Source organism: Fundulus heteroclitus, unplaced genomic scaffold (assembly GCF_011125445.2).
Source record: "Fundulus heteroclitus isolate FHET01 unplaced genomic scaffold, MU-UCD_Fhet_4.1 scaffold_80, whole genome shotgun sequence".
NCBI lineage: Eukaryota > Metazoa > Chordata > Actinopteri > Cyprinodontiformes > Fundulidae > Fundulus > Fundulus heteroclitus.
The window spans coordinates 370,753-395,022 of record NW_023397252.1 but is presented as its reverse complement, the minus strand read 5'-3'; the positions used below and the strand labels follow the sequence as shown (position 1 = coordinate 395,022).

The 24,270-nt window shown below is 38.5% G+C and overlaps 2 protein-coding genes and 1 long non-coding RNA gene across 3 annotated transcripts; 2 read left to right on the top strand and 1 right to left on the bottom strand.

Annotated features, from left to right (window-relative positions):
* The first annotated feature begins 2,547 nt into the window (after positions 1–2,547).
* Positions 2,548–15,387, top strand: LOC118562043. The gene is made up of 16 exons (XM_036134339.1): positions 2,548–2,582; positions 2,924–3,059; positions 3,955–4,143; positions 4,255–5,134; positions 5,269–5,455; positions 6,987–7,154; positions 7,267–7,441; positions 7,522–7,623; positions 7,722–7,863; positions 7,980–8,180; positions 8,391–8,506; positions 9,834–10,002; positions 10,115–10,294; positions 10,374–10,652; positions 11,091–11,155; positions 15,259–15,387. The coding sequence occupies exons 1-16, from the start codon at positions 2,548–2,550 to the stop codon at positions 15,385–15,387; spliced, it is 3,153 nt and encodes a 1,050-aa protein (XP_035990232.1).
* Positions 15,388–15,599: 212 nt separating this feature from the next.
* LOC118562082 lies at positions 15,600–16,209 on the top strand. Its single transcript, XR_004930458.1, has 3 exons — positions 15,600–15,664; positions 15,758–15,830; positions 16,150–16,209. It is a non-coding gene; the product is annotated as an uncharacterized LOC118562082 (long non-coding RNA).
* Positions 16,210–21,953: 5,744 nt separating this feature from the next.
* LOC105934072 (C3a anaphylatoxin chemotactic receptor) lies at positions 21,954–24,237 on the bottom strand (the record flags this gene model as incomplete). The annotated part of the gene is given in 1 exon segment (XM_036134359.1): positions 21,954–24,237. A coding segment is annotated over 1 exon segment (876 nt), but the record flags the coding sequence as incomplete, so codon positions are not given.
* Between the last annotated feature and the right edge of the window lie 33 nt (positions 24,238–24,270).

Sequence of the window (24,270 nt, the reverse complement as noted above, 5' to 3'; positions counted from 1 at the left end):
TAACATCCACTTACGGCCAATATGAGAAAACCGGGAAAATACAACCTCGAACACCTGTAAAGAGACAGGTGTTCGAGGTTACAAACTAACTGGAAAAAACAAAAACAGAAAACACAAACAGCAACAACACCAGCAGCCAGGATACAGAAAGAAAAACTGTTGATAATGATGGAGAGAACCACAGGGCAACACAGCTACTGTATCACAAATGCATACACGTGTGAGTGTGAACACGCAAAATATCTGGTGTGGATCTTTCATGAATTGTGCTCAGTGAATGGGGCAGAGGGCCGCAGCCACCAAAAATACATTGTTTTGTAAAAAAGGATGGCAAACTTTGTTAATAGCATCTATTTTCATCCCAGTTTTAAGTCTAGGTTCCTTTTATTGATGGAGTAAAAACTACTAATTGAAAACTACTTTCAATTATTGTGAAAAAAATAATCACAATAAAAATAATCACCAAAAAAGATATGAGAACCCTTATGTCAAAATAAATTTACTAACCCCCCCCCCCCCCAAGTTACACAATGACCCCCACCACCACCACCACTTCTCTCATAATATAAGGCCCTTTCTCAAACCTTCATACTGATTGAATCCATTTCAACATGGCGTCAGAAAGAACCAAGCATCAACCTATCATTTCTGAGACACCTGTCACGATGTGCCACGACCAGACCGGCGTCCGGAAAGGCCAGCAGACACCTCGCAAGGCTACGCTGTTTTTATGCAGTATTTAGATGCCTCCAACCCAACCTCTGCAAGAAGAATGGTCTTTGGAACCCTATGGAGCCCGCAGTAAACAGGGGTACATTTTTTTTAAGTATCAAACCATATATGTGCCTCTATCAGCTGCATGAAGGAGCTGACAAGCTGCAAACTATCCACTCCTTGGGGGTGCTAACATCAAACGATTGGGCTGTTCTGAAACTCGTCATGCTCCGCAGACTGGACTCCGAAGAATCGAATGCAACGGCAGGCCCCGCTGTGAAACAAGGAACCTAGGATGGAATCTTGGATTCACCCGTCGCCAAGTGCAGCAAGCGGTAGCGGCCCCTGCCGAACGAAACTGACATAGATTCAAGAAATGTCAGAGTCTCCAAGGTGTGTGGAGCATTTGACAAGAACCTTGAACTGGCTCTCCGTCTAAATCTTTCAGTTTGAATAGGAGGAGATTGTTGTATCACTTCTGTTACTGTAAAGATTTTGTCCGTAAAACTATGTTTATATTTTTTGTCAAACACTCCATGCCCCTTGGAGATTCTGACATGGTCACCTTGCTCAAACGCTATCTTGAGTTTTGTGCAGCGTTTGGAATTAGTCCTGTAAAAGTTCTGAAACACCTGAAAACTTTTGACCTGATCCTGAAGTACATTTAGATATCAGAGAGTGTTGTTTGTGGTGAAATATCTCCACATTCTTGATTTACCCAAAAGAGCCTATGTCCGGGTAACGGTTAATTGTAACCGTCATTTTCTTTGCACAAGCTCTGCATATCACAAAGATCTGCTGGGAACTGTTTCAAAGGCATGGTGTCAAACACTCTATTTCTCAGAAATGTTATTCTTACAGGTTTATGCAAAGAATAAGTATCTTGTTCTGATATAAAGTCTTCGAGCTTTTCAACCGGTATCCCCTTACCAGTTTCACGTTCCAGAGCTTTGTTCAGCCTATTTACTCCACCAACAGAGCCAGGGTGAACAGGTGTGTAATATACCCGTTTCATTATGTTTTTTTCAGCCATACCTTCCCACACACACATAGTAATGCTAAATGAAAGAAAGGATGAATGCAATCGGGCTTTTATATATATATTTTTTAACATAATTGGAAAAAATAAAACATTTATTTATGTTATCACAAGCTAATTTTAAAAACAGTAATTTAATATAAAAAAGACATGAAAATAGAAGAATACAAAGAAAAGACAATATTTTATTACAATGTCATAAACTAATTGTAGAAAACATTAATTTTTATATGAATATCACAAACTAATTGTAAAAATAGTAATTTAATATAAAAAGACATGAAAAAACATTATTTTAATACAATGTCATAAACTAATTGTTTTAAAAAACAAACACTGAATTTGAAAAAGAAAAATATGCATGCTTTGGTTTCAACACCCCCGCCAGTAGGGTGGGTTTAAGCTGATCTCTTATTCCCGGGCCTTGATGGGTTCCAACACATGCTTGACCAACCTCAATTCATACAGATACGGCAAGGTGGAAGATAACAAAAATCCTTATTACCTTGTTAACAAGTGGTCACATAGCAAAGTCATAGGTCAAAACCTTTTACTTTTGTCAGCCAAGCCTAGTTGCCCTCAAATGTTATTGTATATTCAAATGGCTTACCGTATCTGATGTCAGAATAGGTTGCTCTTTGAGATTTCCTTGTTCCTGAACATTTACCAAACATTTACCACACAATGCAGTGGTACAATGGAGGGCGGGACTGAAATAGCTCATGAATTATGCAGGTGTATCTAAGATAAATATGTGAGAAAAAATCAGAGAACATCCATAAAGTCGATCTATGATGGAGAAGAGCAGCAAGAGGAGAAGAGAACTTAAGTAAGTAATGCATTATTAAAACTTGATGTTATCCTTTTTTTTTTTTTTAAAATATATACTTTTATTTATTATTTAATATTTTGTTCGGCAGAAAATATACAAGATATGAGACCTTAATAACTATAGATTAAATTCTACAGTGACAGAAAAAGGAATTTACTCTCATAAAACTGAACTAAAAATGATTTCTTTATCATTTCCCCTTTGTTGATAAATGTATACTTTATGTTAAACATTCTTTCAAACATAAAAGCTTCAAAAGCGTAAATATTAATGAGTATTTTCATTCTAAATAAATCCTTTAACCATCTAGCTTTCTCAAACTTTGTGTCTTAATTTAGGAGGCCATGGGACACCTGTCGGGAGGTCCCTTTCATTGAAGATGAGCGCACACCATGGAAGCTGCTGAAGCTTTTAAATATCATATCTTTGCTTGCAGTGGCTATCATTATCTTTGGACTGGCAGTTTGTAGTAAGGTAAGATATTACCACTATTTTTACATACAGATGATAGTAATTCAGTGAAAAAGGCTTGCAAGTAAACATACAATTTCTTTTAAAAATCTTAGGCTACATTTGCATTGCAGGGAAATGCGGCCCAAATCCGATCTTTTTGCCCCCCCAAACAATCTGATCTGTGCCCCTTCTACATGTCGTACTAATTCGGATACATATTTAATTTCTTTATTAAGTTCATGTCGCATTTTATCCGTCTTTCACGTCACTCTCCTGTCTCTCCCTACACATCCACACACGGTAGCAGCAGCTAACGCTACATGAAACATTGTTTTTAATAGCTGTGCTGCTTTCTGCTTACCTCACTTCATCTCTCTATGATGTGGTCTTAATATTATCAGCTCCCATTGCACAACAGCTTTCTAATAATAACAAGGAGAGATGCCAACCAGTATCCGCATTTTATCTTAATTTATTTTCAAGTTGTTGTTTTTTTAACAAAACTTTTTTGAACACTTCTAGAAACAATTACATTTACCTTTACTTCCACAAACAGTGCGTGGCTCTGTGACGTCTCCTTCTGTTATCTACACATGCGGGTCGCTTTGCGGTCTTGAACCTTTTAGACAACAATATGACGGCAGTCACATATAATATTAATATGAAGGGCCACCTAAAAAAAAATCTGATTTCAGCAAAAAAATGTAATTGGAATTGGAATTAAGCATCAAGACCTGCAGTGTGAACCTAGCCTCAGAGGCTTTATTTAAACGATTGAATTCATTACTTGATTTCTCCAAAAAAATAAAATGAAATAGAAGATTATTTTTTTATTGTTTAATTTAGTTTTGGCAAATACTAATTCTCACCAGCCAGTTGCAGTACCGGTTACATGAATTTTGTTTTTGTTTTCCAGGCTTCGTTCCTTCTCCTCATCACCTTGTCTCATGAAGGTACAAAGACCCTCCGGGCAGAGCTGAAACCCGTCACACTGCTGTGTATTGGCTGCTCTCTCATTGCACCAAGTGTCCTTCTTCTGCTCAAAAGCATCTGGAAAGCATGTTATAAATCATCCAAGCAGCCGAAAAAAGCATCTACTGCCCTGGTAAGACACGAGCTAAAAAAATGAACTACATATATCCCCAACTGATGACAAACCCAAGCTTTATTTTTGTGGTATTTAGTCAAATGTATCTCTACTTTCTTTGTTCTTCAGGTTTTGTTCTTCGAGTTCATAGTTTCTGGGGGGTTGGCAGTGCTCACCATCATTGCAATGCCTCACTTGGACATTGTGACCAATGTGACAATCCTGAATAGTGTAGCTGTCCTCTCCGCATTCCTGCAAGCAGTTACTCAGTGCGCTGCTAAAGGGATAAAGATCTTCCTGCTGCCTTCCATCATCGCCTTTCTGGTTATTTTGATTGGTTACAGTCTTTTCCTTATCCTTTACATTCTTAAAGATCCTACAGGCATGAAGACAGCCACCTGGGTGGGTCTTGCCATCTGTGGATCCATCTTAGTGTCTTTCAACTGGTGGGAGAACTACTTAAGGGTAATCTGTGTGAAAAGCAAGCCCAACTTCCTCAAAAATCTGTTTGAAGACTTGACCAAGTGTCAGAACATGCTGCACATCCTCTCCAGCTTACTGAGGATTGTGGTGACTACCTGTGTGCTTGGTGCCTACGTCCCTCTGGCTAAAATGGACTGGGATGTTGTGACCTCTATTCCAAGCCAGGAAACAAGAATTGTAGCCATCATCATTGGGGTCCAGCTGATCTCCTCAGCACTCTGCCACTGGTTTGCATTAACAGCCTGTAAGATGCACGCCCTGCGCCGATGCTTCATCCTGCCTTTGTACCTCGCCTCCCTGGCTGTGATAGCATTGTTTATTTTTCCTGTCATCACTTACTACCAAGAACACCAAAAAAGCCTGAACACAACGGAAAACAGCAACTTCACCAGTTACTGTGCCATAGCTGTGAATGAAAGACATCAAAGTCTGAGTGGGAACCTGTTCTCACAGCTGGTTTTGGACGTTACACACACTCTGTGCTTCCTGGACATGTCCAAGACAGCTGACATCGGATTATTGAGCGGTAGGATTTTTCTTCTACCTAATTAACTGCAAGGAAACTAATTAATAACATTATTCATGCTTTAGTAAAGTGAAGTTAAAAGTAAAGTCATTGAACCTCTTTGGAGGTTAATAGTTTTCTTGCTCCCCCATCAGGTGCAGCAGCATCCTGGTGGATTGGTCTAGTGTTGACCACTATCCATATTTGGTACCTAAACACATTCCGCATCCAGAAGACTCAAGACCTGTTCGTTAGGAGGCTCTATGAGGGAGCGTTTATTGAGCAATCCCTACTCCTCAACACCCGTTTTGATATCCGGACCAAAAAAGGCTGGAAGAAACGGTAAGTTAGTATGTGTTCGACACACTAATTTACTGTTAGTATGTCTGCTCAGCACACATTACCACATTCAGTGCAAAAACAGAAAAAACTGTGAACTTTGTTTAGGCCGTTTGCTATATAACTTTTGTTCTTTTGAATTATCTTTCCAACTATGGTTTCAGTTTTTTGCAGGTGGTATGCATTTCCTGTAAAATGGTAAATTGGGACAGACGATTGATTTTACATTTGATATGTTATGTACAATTTTAGGAAAGATGCTACTCCTTCCATGGTATATCTCTGTGCAACCATGTGGCATGAAACCTATGAGGAAATGATGAATATCATGATCTCAGTTTTCAGGTGAGTCATATTGACTTTTTACCTTTCTAGCTTTTTGTTATATCCATTCCCATTTTGTGTTTGTCTTATCTGAGATTGGTCAGGTAACATGTCCTAGAGAGAAACCCAGTCAATCCTCAGATGTAACTCTCATTCTGGGGTAATACAAAGTATTTACAGGGGAGAATGGATACATAGTGAGTCTGGTCTTTATTGGGATCTCTTCCCACACAGACTTTAAACCTCAAAGAGAAGCATATAGTAGGCATCTTGATCAGATGTCCAAACTACAGAGGATCAGTGACTCTACTCTGAGCTACTAGCCCTGAGCTCCCTAGAACCAGTGTTCTGCTACTTTTAGATATGCCTCTGCTTCGAGGCAAGGCAGGCTTATTTATATAGCACTTTTCAGTAACAAGACCACTCAAAGTGCTATACATGAAGAGAAAAACATTACAAAGTTACTACACCCTGTTGCTGATTAAACTGCTTGGGGGACCCCAGCTCTTTTCCCCTCAAGCGAACTCTACTTGTTGTAAAAATGTTTTGAAGGAACAACACTCAAAACAGAATACTATACTTTAGCATATTTAATCTAACCAGGCAGAGGGATGGGAGCTTCTGTACTGGACTCTCATACATAAAACAATACAAGAAATGGAGAGCCATCTTCAACAAGACTATGTCGAATTTGGCTGCATGCTGAGGAAGCAATTCAGTCAATTTATTCGGGTGTGTAGGACTAGAGACAAATCCAAAGCACACTACTGGAGTTTGAAACCCCTGCAGATCCTCCAGGCAACACAATGGACAAAGTTAATTCCAGCCTTTTGGGTTTAGGATCACTAGTCTTGATTTATGTCTCATAACTACTGTATGCCTGAGTGTTGGTACATAGTTGGATGGGAGGGGTCAGACTAACTTATTTTAAGATCTTGGTGAAAAAATACCTGTTGATGTCATGTGAGCTGACTCCCAACATATGTCTTTTATAATCTGTTGGTCAGGAATAAATAATATTTACACTTTTTAAATGGCAACAAAGTATAGAAATGTAAAAACACAAGAGAAATATAATTTATGTTCAAGACAACTTTAGGAGGACAACAGTCATTGTTCTTGTCAGAACAGTATGATCTTAATATCCTTATTCTAAGTTTTTCAAAATGGACTTCTTCACACGTTCTCTTCATGTTTCTCATTACTGAAGACTGGACCAGTACAGACCAAAGATTTTGACCCAGCCAAAGTTTGATGATTTCACCTTTGAAGCCCACATCTACTTTGATGATGCCTTCACAAATGTTCAAGGAAGTCAGGACCGTCATCTGAACACATATGCAAAGGACCTTGTGAAAATTATTGCTGATGTTTATGGGTAAGACCCTTGTTTAAAGATGGTCTGATATTGTGTTTCTTAAGTGTCATTCTAGGCTGGCCACTGGAAGCATTTACCATGTCAAATAAACTGATTTATTTTGTGTTGCCAGAATCTTCAAGAACTTAGATAAATCCTTCTTTAAGGTACAGCAACAAATTCCTGATCAGACAATCATAAAGACACCATATGGCGCTCGTCTTGTTGTTGTAATGCCTCATGAGAATAACATTGTAGTTCACTTCAAGGACAAAGAGCTAATTCGAAACAAAAAGAGATGGTCTCAGGTAGGGAATATCCCATCTTTGATCAATGTTTCTGTCTTGGCAAAACTTGGCTTTGCTAACAGTTCTTTGGGTATTTAAAGGTAATGTACCTTTACTACCTTTTGGGCTGGAAACTGATGACCAAATATTACAGACACTGGCAGGAAGGACAACATGAAAAGGATCTTAGGGAAAAGATCCAGGTGAGATTATGATCTTTTTCTCAATGTTTTTGACTTTATCAAACATGCATGCAAACTAGAAATTCTGATATTGACTTGACAAACTACTTTATTTACAGAAAGAAAAGCACAACACTTTCCTTTTGGCGTTAGATGGGGACACTGACTTCCAGCCCGCTGCTGTTATGATGCTCATTGACCGTCTGAAAATGTATCCTCGTGTCGGTGCAGCATGTGGCAGGATTCATCCTACTGGATCAGGTTGGGAGCAATGTAACGAAGGCTATTTAGGCACAGTACAAATAGTCGTGGTGTGGTTGCGATCGTGACAAATAGGTATGATGAGGTTTTAAAACACATGTGTACTTGTTCTGCAGGCCCGGCTGTTTGGTTCCAGAAGTTTGAGTATGCTATCAGTCACTGGCTGCAGAAGTCAGCTGAGCACGTCTTCGGCTGTGTGCTGTGCAGCCCCGGCTGCTTCAGTCTGTTCAGAGCAGAGGCGCTAATGGATGATAACGTGATGAAGAGGTATTCAACCAAATCCACAGAGCCCAGCCACTACATCCAGTACGACCAAGGTAATAGGTGCTGTCAGATTAAAACTGAAAACCTATTGTTCAAATCGTTTGAAGTTTAATAATTAAACTAATAAAACACAGCAGAACTGTGATAAATCATCCACTCTCTAATGATTAAATTCTTTTCCCTGATATTTCCTGAACTGTGTTTTAGATTTTCACTAGGCTCAGGTGGTAAATTCTGCTAAATGCATTTTCTTGTTACTTCAGGCGAAGACCGCTGGCTGTGCACTTTGCTTCTGAAACAAGGGTGGAGAGTGGAATACAATGCAGCATCTGACGCCTACACCAATGCACCAGAAAACTTCAAGGAGCTTTATAACCAGGTAAGCACCGGAACAATGCAGAAGCCTTTCAACAACACTGCAATGCTAGAATACCAAATCCTTATTAACCAAAGGGTTAGCACCACCCTTACAATATTGATTAATGATCCATGTCATCTAATCCCATTATAATAGTTTTTGGGATTGAAATTTTTGAGGGCCCACTCCTGCCCTGCAAATTAATGTGTGTTGCACTGTTGGGGAGTGTTTATGTGATTTGGTACTGATCTCCAAAAGGTTTGGGGGAGCTTGAAAGCTCATCAAACTGTATATCTGTATATGTATCAAGATATACAGTGCTGGTCAATTTACCTTTCATGCAGTGCCTTAACCGAGCAATAAGTACAAAATTTACTATGAAATTAATCAAAATCATCCTAACTTGTCACATTCCCTATTAAATAATCGGTTCTCTCCATCAACAATGTTTTGATCAAAATTTACTCCTTTCAAAATCAGAGGTACAGTGCAGAACTACTTCGGTACAGTGAGTTGCACATGTTTACTTCCTGGTTCCTGAGCTAATCATATGAGAGTTCCCAGGTTTCCCAAAACAGAGTGCAGTATTTAGTATTTTATTAAAAAAGCAGCACCTTGCAAACATGGAAGCCAGTAAGAAAAGTGGACCAGAAATAGAACAGACTAGAACATGACAAACCTATCTTGTGTATGTAAAAAAAGCAATGGGGTTTCACACCAGGGAAAAAATGGTACAGGGACTCTCAGCGCTTTTCAAAGTATATGGTCAGAGCAGTGGAGCTACAATGATTGCATAACACCAAAATGCACATGATCAGCCAGCAAGTTGAAACTAATAAAGAACATGCATGCACATTGGTGTTACGTGAGCACGTCAAACCTCCGTTTTGTTGTATAGCGAAGGACTGTTCACAGTTCTGCTGTTATCATTCTACTCTGCTCCAGTTCAGGTCCTCTTTGGGCCCTTTTGGAGCCAGGTCAACATCACAGCCATGATCGGTTTCCTCGGAAACACCGAAATCCACTTGAAAGTACAGCATGCATTGTGCACCAAAACCAAAGAGTCAATATTTTTCTCTAAACAAACAGGCTTAAAGCTGTAAGCTGTAGAGAGGACAGGACATGGTACCTACTGCTGGGGAAAGCTGGAAAAACTTCCAGTATGCTGAGGGATAAAATGTACTGCATACCGGTACTACATAGTAGTGCATTCTGGCCCACTTAAGGCACTGCTATCATGGATGTTTCGTATAATTGGTGTCCCTGTTTGCATTATTCTGAATAGATAAATAAAAAATCATGGACAAAAAATGTAACATACATACTGATTATTATTGTTATTCTTAAGCGCAAACGATGGGGCCCTTCCACAATGGCAAATGTGGTGGATCTGCTGGGCTCAACCAACATTGTTTCCAAGAGAAACTTGTCTATGTCCAAACCCTTCATGTTCTATCAGCTGTTTGCCATGATTTCTGCCATTCTCGCTCCAGCCACCATCTGCCTTATGGTTGCAGGTCAGTTTCACTCTGAGTCTGTGAAAAAATGAAATAAATGAACAATGAAATGCATATGAAGGTGAAAACAATATACACAATAATAAAAATATCTGTCTACCTTGTCCTACAGGTAGTTTGTCCTTCCTCTTCAATATAAATGCTGCTGGTGCTCTGGTCATCGCTGTGATACCTCCTGCCATCTACTTGGGTCTTTGCTTTAAACTCAAACCAGACACACAGATCACCATTGCAGCAATACTTAGTGTCATGTATGCATTCCTCATGGTGGTGGTGACCATATCAATTATTGGTAAATATAGATTTCAGTTCTAACTACTGTTGTTGCATCTTTTTGCCTTATATTTAATACCTCCTCTGTTTTCTTCCAGCCTCAATGGTGAAGGAAAAAACCATCCTTACACCCAGCAGCATTTTCATTGTGGCCGTGTCCATTATTTATACTGTCACTGCGCTGATGCATCCTCAGGAACTTCATTTAGTGTTCTATGGCTTTCTCTACATCATCTGCATCCCCAGTGCCTATCTCCTACTCACCATCTACTCCATGGTCAATATGAACAGTGTTTCATGGGGCACCAGAGAAACAAAGCCTGCTGCAGGGGCTGCAACAACTGTAGACACTGGCCAACAAGCAAAAACAAAAGCAGGTAGATAAATGCCGCTCAGGTTCCAACCTAGTTGTTTTCCCCCACAAAACTAATAGTTTTTACTTTGCAGCTGGGAGCATCTTCCAGAGACTTGTCTCATGTGTAAAATGTTGTAATAAACCCACCCCAAGTTCAGAAGAATCCCAGCTTCAGATAGAGCAGGAGAACTTGATGCCTGAGTCTAAGCAGCCTGAACCTCAACCCCAAAACACTATTGTGAAGGATGTCTCAGAAAATGAACAAAGGTAGGTAATAAACATGAGTAAAAATCACTGCTGTGTAAGTCACACGAAGCACCAGATATTCAATTTATTTCTGAATTTCTTTTAGGGAAAAGATGGGAGTTTTTGCTAAATGTGAGTGTAGGCAAAGTTCTATCTGGATATTTTTCTAGAACTTGCAAAGTTGTGAAATTCTCCTTTCCTCTCTATTCTGCAGGCTGGATAACAGAACTAGAGAGTTTGTCCAATGACATACAGCTGCAGGAACAATCCCTGGACAAGGTACAAATGTTCTTTTATCTTCAATAGAGCTGCCACTATCAGACCTGATGTTATTACTAACAAATTGTTTTGCAATTTACCTGTTTGATAGTGAATGTTATTAACAATTAAAATTGGATATTATAATTAATAATGTGTCACTCAAATCAAACGGTAGCTACGACAAAAATTATCTCAAATCGTGATCAAGGGCTATCAGCCTTTAATGATTACCATTCGTAATTGGTTTATTAATTAACAATTACCACCTTATTTAGGACATGGGTAACTAACCAGCTGTAAAATTGAATTAGGCTTGCCTGAGCAAATGTTTTAACGTTAAATTACACTTGCAATTGAAGTTATTAATCATTAGTCATTAACCACAAGCAAATGAAAGTATATTTGGTTGTTACCTCAAAAGACAGCAGATTCATGCTCTTAGAGACCATTCGATCACTGATTCAAAATAATCACAGAACGACCACGATTAAGCTAGTTACAATTCATTAAACCAATAATTCGCTGTTACAGCAATTAGTCTGTTAAATAACAATACCTGAACACACTACTAAATAAAAACACGAAAATAGGAATCAAATTAAGATAAAGGTCAATACAAATGGATTAATTGTAGGGGGAGCTATCTGTAATTAATTCACAGTTGATTAAATCCTGCTGGATCAAACATTGAATAATGACCATCAAAATAGCAGCAGTTGTGATGTAAAAAAGCATTGAAAGGGGTTTTGGCTTGTGTTATGTTCGTTTCATAACTTAACTATATATAAAGTCAGCAGAACCTCAGTGAAACATAACTTGTTTATTAGACTGTATTTTTCCAGAACAATGTGAGATCAATGCGCCGATACCACATTTGGTATTCTTCCGCATACAACACAAAATAGTGCCATTGAATAATGTATTGTTTTGTCACATACATAACAGCTAGCAATAGGTAATGGCTGGTATACACTAGGCCTGAAGCTTAAAATGGCGGTGCCCAGACAAAAAGCAGGTGTTAGTCCATGCAACAGTTAGTTTCTAAACAGTTCTGGCTTGGGGCCCCAAGATGGTGGCTGGCTAATGATGGCTAGCCCGTTAGCCACCCAGCTTCACAATAGCTCTCAGCTAAGGCCCTCAAAACAGCTTTGACCCAAATAATAACCTAGTTTTAATCATGGTTAGCTCAGCCTCTCCTTGCTCTGCACAAGATAGCGTTGGCTAACGATAAGCTACCTCACTAACCGCTGGATGTCACCACGCGCAGACAAGGGCGGATTTGGCTAGAAAAATGGTTACTGGCTAACACAAAGAGCTGAAGATGTAAACCCTGGGGAGTTGGAAGGGCAATCCTCCCCCTCTGTTTAGTGATGGCTTTTCTCTTTTGATCAAGATTACTTCTTTCACTGCTCTTTCAAACCATCTGTTCTCCCTGTCCAAAATCTTGACATCATCGTCATAAAAATAGTGCTCTTTGTTCTTGGGGTGCAGGTGGACTGCTGGGTCTTGCCCCGAGCTGCTGGCCCTCCTGTGTTTTTTCATGTGTTTATGTAACTGTTGTTTAGTTTGTCCGATGTAGGAGTCTGAGCAGTGTTTACAGCATTGGACCACAGACACAATGCCTCTCAGCTGTGGTTTGGGTGTTCTGTCTTTGGGATGAACCACTTTCTGTCTGAGAGTGATACTAGGTTTGAAATTTACTGGTATGTTGTGTTTGGAGAAAATACTCCTGAGTTTCTCAGAAACTCCTGGCACATAAGAAGTGACACTATTTTTGAGTCTGTTTCCTCCTCTGTGTTCAATGCAGATTTTTTTCTGCTAGCTTTGTTGGCTGATTTGACATTGGCCCATTTTGGGTAACCACAAGCTTGTAGTGATTTCCTGATGTGCTAGTGTTATTTTTGTTTCTACTCTGTATAATGTGGTCAGCCCAGTAATTCAGCGTTCTGATAACAGAGTGTTTGTGCTCCAGTGGATGATGTGAATGACCCGGATAACTGAGTATTTGCACAGGCATAAAACAGATATCTTTCACCATGAGCAAATTCTGCGTCCTTCTTTGGCTACCCCAGTCTTTACATATGAGTCGGCTATTATAGAAAACCTTTGGGCAGAACTAAAGAAAAACAAATTGTATAAGGGGAGACAGGAGTCTGGAAGATCTGTATTGGATTGTGCAATTCAATTCAATTCAATTCAATTTTATTTATATAGCGCCAAATCATGAAACATGTCATCTCAAGGCACTTTACAAAGTCAAGTTCAATCATATTATACAGATTGGGTCAGATTATACAGATTGGTCAAAAATTTCCTATATAAGGAAACCAGTTGATTGCATCAAAGTCCCGACAAGCAGCATTCACTCCTGGGGAACCGTAGAGCCACAGGAAGAGTCATCTGCATTGTACATGGCTTTGCTGCAATCCCTCATACTGAGCAAGCATGAAGCGACAGTGGGAAGAAAAACCACCCATTAACGGGAAAAAAAACCTCCGGCAGAACCGGGCTCAGTATGAACGGTCATCTGCCTCGACCGACTGGGGTTACAGAAGACAGAACAGAGACACAACAAGAGAAACAAAAAAGCACAGAAGCACACATTAATCCAGTAATCTGTTCTACATTAGATGGTAGTAGCAGGTGAGTCGTCTTCTCTGGATGATGTCAAAGTTAACAGAACGCCAGACCAGGTGTACCTACTATGAAGAGAAAAGAGAGAGAACAGAAAGTTAAAGCAGAAATGACAACACATAATGCATAATTGAAGAACAGTAGAACTCAATATAGTGAGAAAATTAGATCCTGATATACTCCAGTAACCTAAGCCTATAGCAGTAAAACTATAAAGGTAGCTGAGAGTAACATGAGTCACTAGTTATAATTCTTGTCAAAAAGAAAAGTTTTAAGCCTAGTCTTAAAAGTAGATAGGGTGTCTGCCTCACGGACCAAAACTGGGAGTTGGTTCCACAGGAGAGGAGCCTGATAGCTAAAGGATCTGCCTCCCATTCTACTTTTAGAGACTCTAGGAACCACCAGCAGACCTGCAGTCTGAGAGCGAAGTGCAAAGAAGCATGATCAAAGATCCGTTTCTCTTTATGCTTCAGTCATTTGAAATGGTACAGAAGACCAATTGCTTTCTCGTCAAGAATCAGTGGTTCAAGAATCAAGACTCTACAGTCTTAATTGTCATTATGTAACCATAAAGACATTTTTGGTGAAACACTGGCTTAGAATGCACAAATAATACACAAACATAAATCAAAAACACTCTGAATTCTTAGAGAAGACCCTGAAACATGTAAAAACACCCTGAGAAGACACAAAGTATTAAACATTAAACGTGTTTTATTTTTTTTAAACATTTAAATGAAGCACTTACATAAAATGCAGCTTGTTCTGAGACAGTCTATGAACTGTAATGGTGGTTTATTGATCCTGAGCAGGGGATAGTTGCCTTGGGAAAGTGACTATTGCGGAGTCTATTGGTGTTTTATTTAATCTTCCTTAAATGTTTACCCGATGGAAGTGGGACACACGGTGCATTACCTGGGTATACACACTGAGAAACAGGATACTTTTAATTGCTGCTCTACAAAAGTTTATGAGCAGCTGAGTAGAAGGTCCAGTTTCTACTATTCTTCTGAAAAAGAAGAGGCATTTTTGGTGCTTCATCACTAGGTGGGAGTTGTTCTCAGTTCAAGAGAGATAAGAGGAAATGTGAATGCCCAGGAAGTTCCTGCTGTCCACACACTCCAGTACCCCCCCCCCCTCTATGCAGAAAGGAGTGTGTTTTCATACTTCCTGGACCCACTGTAGTCCACTATGACCTCATTGGTCTTGCTGATATTCAGGCAGAGGTTATTCCTGGAGAACCACTGTGTCAGGTTCTCAGTGGGGCAGATGTTAGTTTATCATCACCACCTGGGGCCTGTTAGTAAAGAAGTCACTGATCCAGGAGTAGACGGTATTAACACTGTTTATTTAACAGGGATGACAAAGAGGTGTTGCTTCAGAATTTTCCCCAAATCAATATTGAAAATAATGAAATATATTTGTAAATGTATTTAGGCTTTGTCTCACTTTGCAATTTAGTTTTATTTTTTTTTGCATTGTTGCAGGAGGAGGAAAACTTTTGGAACGAGTTTATCAAGATGTATCTTGAACCTGTGAAAGATGACATCGAAAAGCAAAAGAAGACCCAAAATGACTTACAAGAGCTGAGAAACAAGGTCATTGTGAAGGACTGAAATGCTGACAGTGTTAACGTTTGACATTTATTTCAGTCTAACTCTGCATTTCTATCCCAACACAGATAAACTTTTCCTTCTTCTTCTTGAATGCCCTGTGGCTGGTGGCTGCCTTCATCTTCCAGGTGTTTGATGTCTTCTCCCTCCACATCAATATCGTGGACTTAAACCTGAAGGAAACTGGAGGGCAGATCCAAATCGAACCCATGAGCCTCATGTTCATTCTGGGATTCGCTATTTCAGTTTTGCTTCAGTTCGTTGGCATGCTATACCATAGGTGAACACTAATATCAAATTAAATGTTTTACATGTTTTGATAATTGGGGTTGAAAACGAGAGAGTAATTGTGACATTGTTTTCGTTGTTTTAGGGTCTCCACCCTCATTCACTACATAGCGTTTTTGGAAACAGAGTTAAAACAACAAAAATCTCCAGATAAGCAGGTACTGGCTATTTCTGTTGAAATGAAGGTATTCCTAACTGTTTTTATTTCCTTGACGGTGTGTCATTAATCCTGAGTCTGACACCATAGCTGTTGGAGGTATTAAACAGTAACACTATGTTTGTGTTTAAATAAAGGTAAACAATTAATCAGGGGTAACGTTCAGCAGCATAAAGTATTAAAATAGTTTTGCTGTTGATACATAAACAGTCCAGCGATTCTCATCTCATAAAAACCTCAGAATTCTAGCTATTAAATTTACCTTTGCATTAGTGTTGCTGCAATTTTATCTAGTAATGATTTTTTTAATCTCTCTGCAGGTAAACTCTACCTCCATTGCGGATTCAAACTATGAGAGGACTGACTATACAAACTTAAGCTACGTATCCCAGGAAAGCTTGTCTCACAAACTTAACAACAGTGGTGAAAATTGGGCGCATGGAGTATAAGTGAAATTTGAAGTATAAGAACCTGGGAGTGTACTTTAACAATAAGTTGGACTGGACCAGAAACACAGAGGCGGTCTACAAAAAGGGCCAAAGCCGGCTCTTTTTCCTGAGGAGGCTGAGGTCTTTTAACATCTGTAGGACGCTGCTGAGGATGTTTTATAAGTCTGTTGTGGCCAGTACAATCTTCTTTGCTGTCTCATGCTGGGGCAGTGGGCTGAGGGTTGCGAACAGCAACTGACTGAAGAAACTGATCAGGAAGGCCGGTGATCCTGTGGTGAAGGAGCTGGACACTCTGACAACCGTGTCAGAGAGGAGGATGCTGTCCAGGCTTCAGTCCATCTTAGACAATGTTTCACACCTTCTCCATGACACACTGGCCCAGCAGAGGAGCTCCTTCAGCAGAAGACTCCTCTTACCCAGATGCACCACAGAGCGCCACAGGAAATCATTCCTGCCTGTGGTCATCAATCTCTACAACGCCTCACCCTGAGAGTCAGAAACCCCCCCCTGCCCCCCCCCCCCCCCATAATTCTGACTCAGAATTATAGAATTTTTTACAATTATTGACATTTATCCATTCTTTTTGCTCTCTATTGCACATTGCCATTATCACTTTACTTTAGATCTGTAAATAATTATAAATATATATATAGCTATATATGTACATATATTTATATTTCTTTTGTGAAGAATGTTGTATATATATATAATTATGTTGTTTGTATATATGGAGCGTGTACCGAAAATAATTTCCCTCTGGAATTATTAAAGTATTTCTGATTCTGATTCTGAGTTTGAATATAAGAATTCAAAGCTAAACATCAGAAGTAATTATCCAGAAGATTCTGTTTAAAACAAAAACCCTTTTAAAGCTTTCACAATCTGATTTTTAATTTTTTATTTATTTACAAATACTTCTTAATTAAAATGAATAAATTATTTGGCATGAGGCTGTTGTTGTTTTATTGATCTGTGATGCCTATAGAGTGGACATGCTCTTTTTCAACCTGGTGACATGGTGATGTAGAGCTGTGTGTCATCTACATGGGGAACTCCACATGTCATTTTTGTCGTCTCTGATGTAAAGTTATCTACTAACACAAAAAAGCCCCTGTCCTTTAAGTAGGATTTAAACCAGTTTAGTGCTGTACCAGAAAGGTTGACCCAGTTTTCCAGTAGTTCTAAGAGAATGGAATGATCGACAGTATTGAATGCTGCACTGAGGTCCAATTATACCAGCACTGGTTCTTCCACAGTCTGCATTTATGTGGATGACATTTAACACCTTGACAAGGGTGGTCTCTGTACTGTGGTGAGCACAGAAACCTGACTGGAAAACATCAAATTAGCTGATTATAGTTAAAAAGGTTTTTGATAGCACCATTGTATTGCTGTGTTTCTTATTTGTCGCCCGCTGTGAGAACAGCGAGCGATACAGTCAGACGAGCGACAGCACATGAAAGTGGCGACATTGTGGGGCTAATGTGAACGCATCTTCAGAGTGTGCCCAGCGCAATGCAGTGCAGGTGAGTCTATTTTGAGCTTTTGTTTATTTATGAGGGGGAGGGAGACAAGGATGAGGTGAGAGAGAGAGAGAGAGAGAGAGAGAGAAAGAGAGATGTGTGTGTGCAGACGGATAGCGGGTGGAGGGGGTGGAGTAGGCATTTTTACTCATAACTATTTAATTGTTTTATGTTACTGGAACAGCTGTAAACTATTTAAACATATTTAGGAAAGCAAATAGCGATGCGTTTACACACACACACATATATACATATATATATATATATATATATATATATATATATATATATATATATATATATATATATATATATATATATATATATATATACAATCAAAGCAAATTGTATTTTTGTCAGATATCTGTAAATGACCACAGAGCAGTTTACTTATTTATAAGGTTCAGTATTGAGCATTAATGTTGTGGATGGAGATTAAACAGACGTGATTATCCTTAGCCAGTCTTGATATGTTGAAACAATCATGGGAGAACAGTTGTGCGTGTTTTTTTCTGTTTTAACCCACTAACTGAACAATAAGGGGTCTACACTCCTCTTTCACTTTTTAACAAAAGTAAAACATTTCTACTTCCATGTGTAGATGTCTAGTTGGTTAAAAATTAGATGGAGTTGTCTGGATCCACTCCAGTTGCCGTGACAGCAACTGGGCGCTGTCACTTCTGAAAATTAACATAATCGGACTCTGACCTTTCCATAAATGCTGAGAGGTCTGACTGTAACCATTACTGGATTTTCCATTTCTTCAGTTTCCAATATTTCCGTTTCAGATTGACTGAAAATGTAGGGGCAGGCTGGTAGTAATTTAAATCCCCGTGTGTTTGTGAGCATAGTAGTGTTATTACAGTTCAACAAGACAAAGAACAGGATACGTCAACTGAAAGACTGGGCCCAAATTTTTTACTGCAAGCCCACAATATAATTTCAACTTTTACACAGTTTCAGGTTTTACGACAAAAGGTCAGGTACACAGCTCAAACTGAAACAAAAACAGAGAAGAGACAAAACAAACCGTTGTGCTTTCTGTTTCAACCCTTTTCCATGTGAGCCAACACAAAGAGTATCTTGTGATTGAACCTTTCAAAACAGATGGTTGTGGAGACACTGTCCATTCTTAAAAAAAAGAAGCAAATGAAAAATAAATAAAACAAGAAAAAGACCAGCTTGTTAGGAATCGGCTTTAACTGTATGGGCACAGCATGCAATTTGTCACACGAACAGCAGGTGGTAGAGTTTGCATGTTAAATAATTTTTATTGCAATAGAAGTTCAGCATCAAAACAAGTCAGAAAAAAATAAGAGAAAAAACACTCAGTAGTGTTACTGTTGTCATGAGTTGGACATTTGGAATAAAAATGTAAAACTCACATTGACTGTAAATGTTTAGACTTGTTTATAGTTTCAGTTTTTAAGATCGACATTATTGCAATCGTAACATTTTATTTTGATTATATCAGTTTTCATAATGTGCACAAGCAAGTCTATTTCAAAGTTTCTGAGTTTCGGCTTCACCTCTGCAATCATTTTTAACTAAAAATATTAGCTTTCTGAACAGCATGTAAAGCATTCACTTGTCAAGTAAAATTGGCTAAATTGAACAGGTTAAATGTTTTAGATTTTTTTTTTATTCACACAAATATGGGATTCTTTGAATGAATTACATAACTAATACCACAAAACAAAGAATCAAATCTATAACTACTTTAGGCATTCCAATTTGACACTGGCTTATGTGACACTGCCATGGCTGCCTCCTTTCTGCAGCAGATGAGAGAGCTGTTTATAGGAGCTGGGTCAGAGGTGATAAGTCATTTCAGAATCTAAAGCCTTCACAAAATTATTTATTACAATGAATGCAACAGGACGGAGCTGCAGCAGGACAGGATTATACGTCATTCTGTACAGTGACATCTTATGTAACCAAACTAAGAAAAAAAGAGGAAAAAATGCAGTTCCTTATTCATTTCATTTATTCACCCAGACTTCTGTCAAAACAGAAATAATTGTGACTATTACTGGATATCTTTCAATGGTTTCCATTCCCTCTGCTTATTTGGTAATATACCTCAACGCACAACAGTTCTACTTTCCTTGTGTGTCTTAAATCACTAGTACTAAAAAAAATTCCTCGAAAGCTTTGGGATGAATGATATTTAGATGAAAGAATTCATTCAAAAATGAATGCCATCACAAATAAATGAATAAATCCAAACTTGTGGATATCCTAGACAATGCCGCGAGAAAATCAAGAAATCACACCACTGACCGAAATAAGAAAAAGAACAATTCCAAAAAGATTTGTATCTTGTGGTTTTAAGTAGTTTTAATAAGCGTTTCGGTAAGAAATTATCCTCCAAACTTCATCTGTGAAATTTGTACATCAAGGTTATGAGCCAATTTTGAATCTGTTTTTGGACTCTGCTGATAGGCTGGTCTGTCCTGAGAACCTCGCTGCTGCAGCGTTGAGTCGGCCGTTTGATGAATATCTGCAAGTCCCAGATATCAAATGTAAAAATCTTCACTGAATGTCTTCGCCATTTTAAGTTGATTATAAACGTTTTTGCTACAGTTCTGTAATTAGATACGTAGATATTTAGAATTAACGATCAAACGTGGCCCTTTCATTGTTCCTTGTACAAAGACAACACATTTCCCCAAAACTGACTTTTCATGTAAATCTAAGTTTGTGGACTGTGAACTCATACTATTTACAAATCATGAACAATGAAGGAAACAAAAGAAAATATTAAAGATATTTCAGCTTTCTAGATGGAGACGGGCGCTCTTCATTTAATTCAGCTGTACGATTTAGCAACGTTTTCTCTCATTTTACACACTCATGGTTTGGTCTCTAAAGAATCCGCTTCTGCCACTGCCCCCATAAGGTCCCCGCGCACGCAGGGGGAAGCTGTGCTTTATTGTTATTTATTTATACCAACAGGAGTAGAATAGAGCGGGGCCGAGTAGTCAGAAAGCGGTAGGGCCGGTGTAAAAGGGCTAAGGAGATGTAATGCCATAAGCAGAACTAGTTATGCATTCTCCAACCTGTTTCTCTGGAGTCTGGATTAGTGACACAGATACAGCTTCTTGCCTTCTTGCTGCCACCCGTTGGACCGGAGTTGTACACAACATTCTCATGTCATTGGGCTGATCTACAAAACAGTGCCTAGCAAATGGAAATGCAACAAACTTAAACGGCGCAGGTTTTGGTTTACCCCGGGAAACCAAAACCTGGGCATTTAAATCCTGGGGCTTGATATGGACTGTGCTTTGACTTTCATTGACTTCTATTAATTTTCAACCCTTTTGAAAAATGTTGATATGATAGACTTTGCAATGTGCCTTGACATGATGTGTTGTGGCACTGTATAAAAAGAAATTAAATTGATGTGAATGGAAACCACAGACCTTAAACTCTGTTGAAAACGAATAGATTCAGATTAAAAGCCAGTTCTGTAACAGGAAACCAACTGGGTTAAGTTAAGTTTTTCCACCTGAAAATGTATCAAACATCTGCCAGACTGTTTTTATCTTCACAAGGGTAGGGTAACCTAAAATAAAATAATCCCAGTTTATGGAAAATAAACATCCGTTAAAAATATTATTTATCTGAGGCTAACTTGTTAATCAAACCCACAGAGATCAAACTAAGTCAACCTGTTTCAATCTGAAGGGCAATTATTATATTTAAATCATATTTATGTTTTAAATACACATCAAAGGTTTATTTTGGGAGATCTATATATCAGAGGTAGCGGAGGTAAAATCAGACTAGAGTGAAGGCAAAATAAAGCGAGCAAATATTACAAGAGCTTCTTTTAACAATGAGCATAAATATCTTTCAGCTCTACAAAAGTCATCTTTAATATTTGAAGGTGAAGTATTACAGCAAGGGGGATATTAACCCGCAATGTACATTCCTGCAGTGGATTTTATTTTTGCAATAAAGCATTGACTTTATAGGCACTTAATCAGAATAAAGTGATCAAAGTGCAGCATTCACTTCAGCATTTTAACCAAAACATGAACCTGGGAGTAATTAAAATCATTTAATGCATTACAGTCACATAAATGATATGCTTTGGTCAAAGAATAATAGAAATATGTCATTTATAAAATAAAATGTACAGAAATAAATTGTTTAAATATTTTTATTATGTCTTTACACCATTATATGATTTGATATTTGAATAACTTACAGAAATAAACACAGAGCTTACAGAAATAAACACAGAGCTTACAGAAATAAACACAGAGCTCTAACTTTCTTACATATTCTCATTTAAAATATAGCAACACATCAGAATGGTGCTACAGAAAAACATAAATATGCATCAGATAGATAAACAGTCACCCTTATTTCCAAATGATATGTAAGAACTCTGCACATCTTTTCCTGCTACACTGCTTAATGAGCTTTTAGTTAGAGATCACCAGATTCTTGACTTCAGCTTGTTGTTCAATAGACTTTAGTGACGTTGAACTGGTGTAAATAGTAACTGAAACTCTACAAGGCACATTAAATGGAGGCAAACAAAAAAAGACATGCACTTGAAACCAAAATATGTATTCTTTTGAAAAACAGTGGACTTTCTGTACAGTTTCAGTTCATCTGTTTGCTTTGAGCTCTATAAAAACAGACAGAATCATGACTATTACTGGGTTTCCTGTTATAGTTTTACTTCCCTCTCTTATTTTTAATTCCTATTCCTCCAGACTTTACACTTCCACTTTTTCTCTGTGACTTAGATCACAAGCACCAAAACAACTCATACACCTTTCGGAGGAAACTCTGCATCCAAGTTCAGTAAGAATGTGAATTGTAAAAGCTTTTTTGTTGTTAATTTTTTTTTCCATTATGTGGTTGCTAGTTTTAACATAGTTTTTATGTTATGTTAACGGTGGATAATTATTAAAAAAAAATATTATTAAACATGTTATTTAATTTAAAAAGCACATTTTGGAATTTCTGTCTGCTGCTTACATAGAAAATGTGCTTTTTAAAATTACTTCATTTCAGCCATTTAACACTGCAAGATGTATTGCATTACATGGTTATTTCTGACACATGTCGGTCCACAAGTAGCATGTGTACAAATATAATACATTGTCAGATCTATTCATGTAAGAGATCAATGTCAGAGAAAAAATTTGCCTTAGAAGTATTGACTCAAAAGTTAACTTAAAAGTTAAACTGTTGAGTCAATTTGTGTAGAAAAAACACCCTCAGAGCCAAACTAAAGCTTCTTCCTCTAGGAATAAGATATAAAATAGTGAGAATGTGTCTTGTTCAGTCTATTCACCCTTTTAAAGTTCTATTTTAGATTTCAAGAACCATGAACATACACATTATTCTTTTGAGCTATCAAACCTGATTACCATGGTAAAACCAGAGTACCATGGTCAGCTAAGTAACAACTAAGTAAAAGTCTGCAACTTTGATAGCAAAATGTGCTGAAATTGTGCTGTTAGAAGCCTGGAAGACATTTCAACATATAGAATAATTTCCATAAGTAGTTTCTTATAACTCTGAATTGCATGAATTAAACTGGAGTTCTTTCCGTCACCACAGCATGACTGATTTTTGATGCAATGGATTCATCCAGAGAGCGGTCGTTAGACTGACTCGTCTGACCTTCAAAGTCATCAGCAAAAGCTTTCTTGTAAATACCCATCATACTTTGTCTAAACTGACCTTTTACATCCAGCCCCATGCAGAAGTACAATAACGGGTTAACACAGCTGTTAAAATAGGCAAAGCCATTCGCCAAAGGCTGCCATATTTTCAACACTGGATTTTTTTTATCCACCATCTTCACAAGCAGCAGACAATGGTAAGGACCCCAGCACAAGAAAAACGCAATGACCAGCGATGCCAGTATACGAAGGGGGCGTGACTTTCCTGAAAAACGTGTGCGTCGGATGCCGATGCCGGTCATGATGTAACAGATAAGAATGGCCATGAAAGGAAAAACAAAGCCACACAGGAACCTGTTTAAATACAGAGCATATTTGATGGTGATGTCTCCCTCCTTCTTCTCCTTCACCTCCATGGAACATTTGCTCATGTTGTTCTTTCCCAGGTAGACTTGGCGGTAGAAAAAGTAGGGACTGCTGAAGAGGATCGCTGCGATCCAGACGCAAACCGTCACCACCCTGGCAGCACACAGGGTACGTCGTCGCTTTGTAAAGACGGGCCTCCAGACACACAGCATCCTGTCCAGACTGATGACAGCCAGCAGGAAGACGGAGCAGAACATGTTGGCGTATTTGAAGAAGCCGTTGAATTTGCAGAGGAAAACTCCAAAGGGCCAGTATTCGAAGCAGAGCTTCTTAATCAGGGAAAGGACTCTTGTGATGGAGAAGATCAGGTCGGCTATGGCCAGATTCACCAGCCACACATTGGTAACCTTTGTCTTCATAGAAAAACACAGAAGAGGAAGGAAACAAAA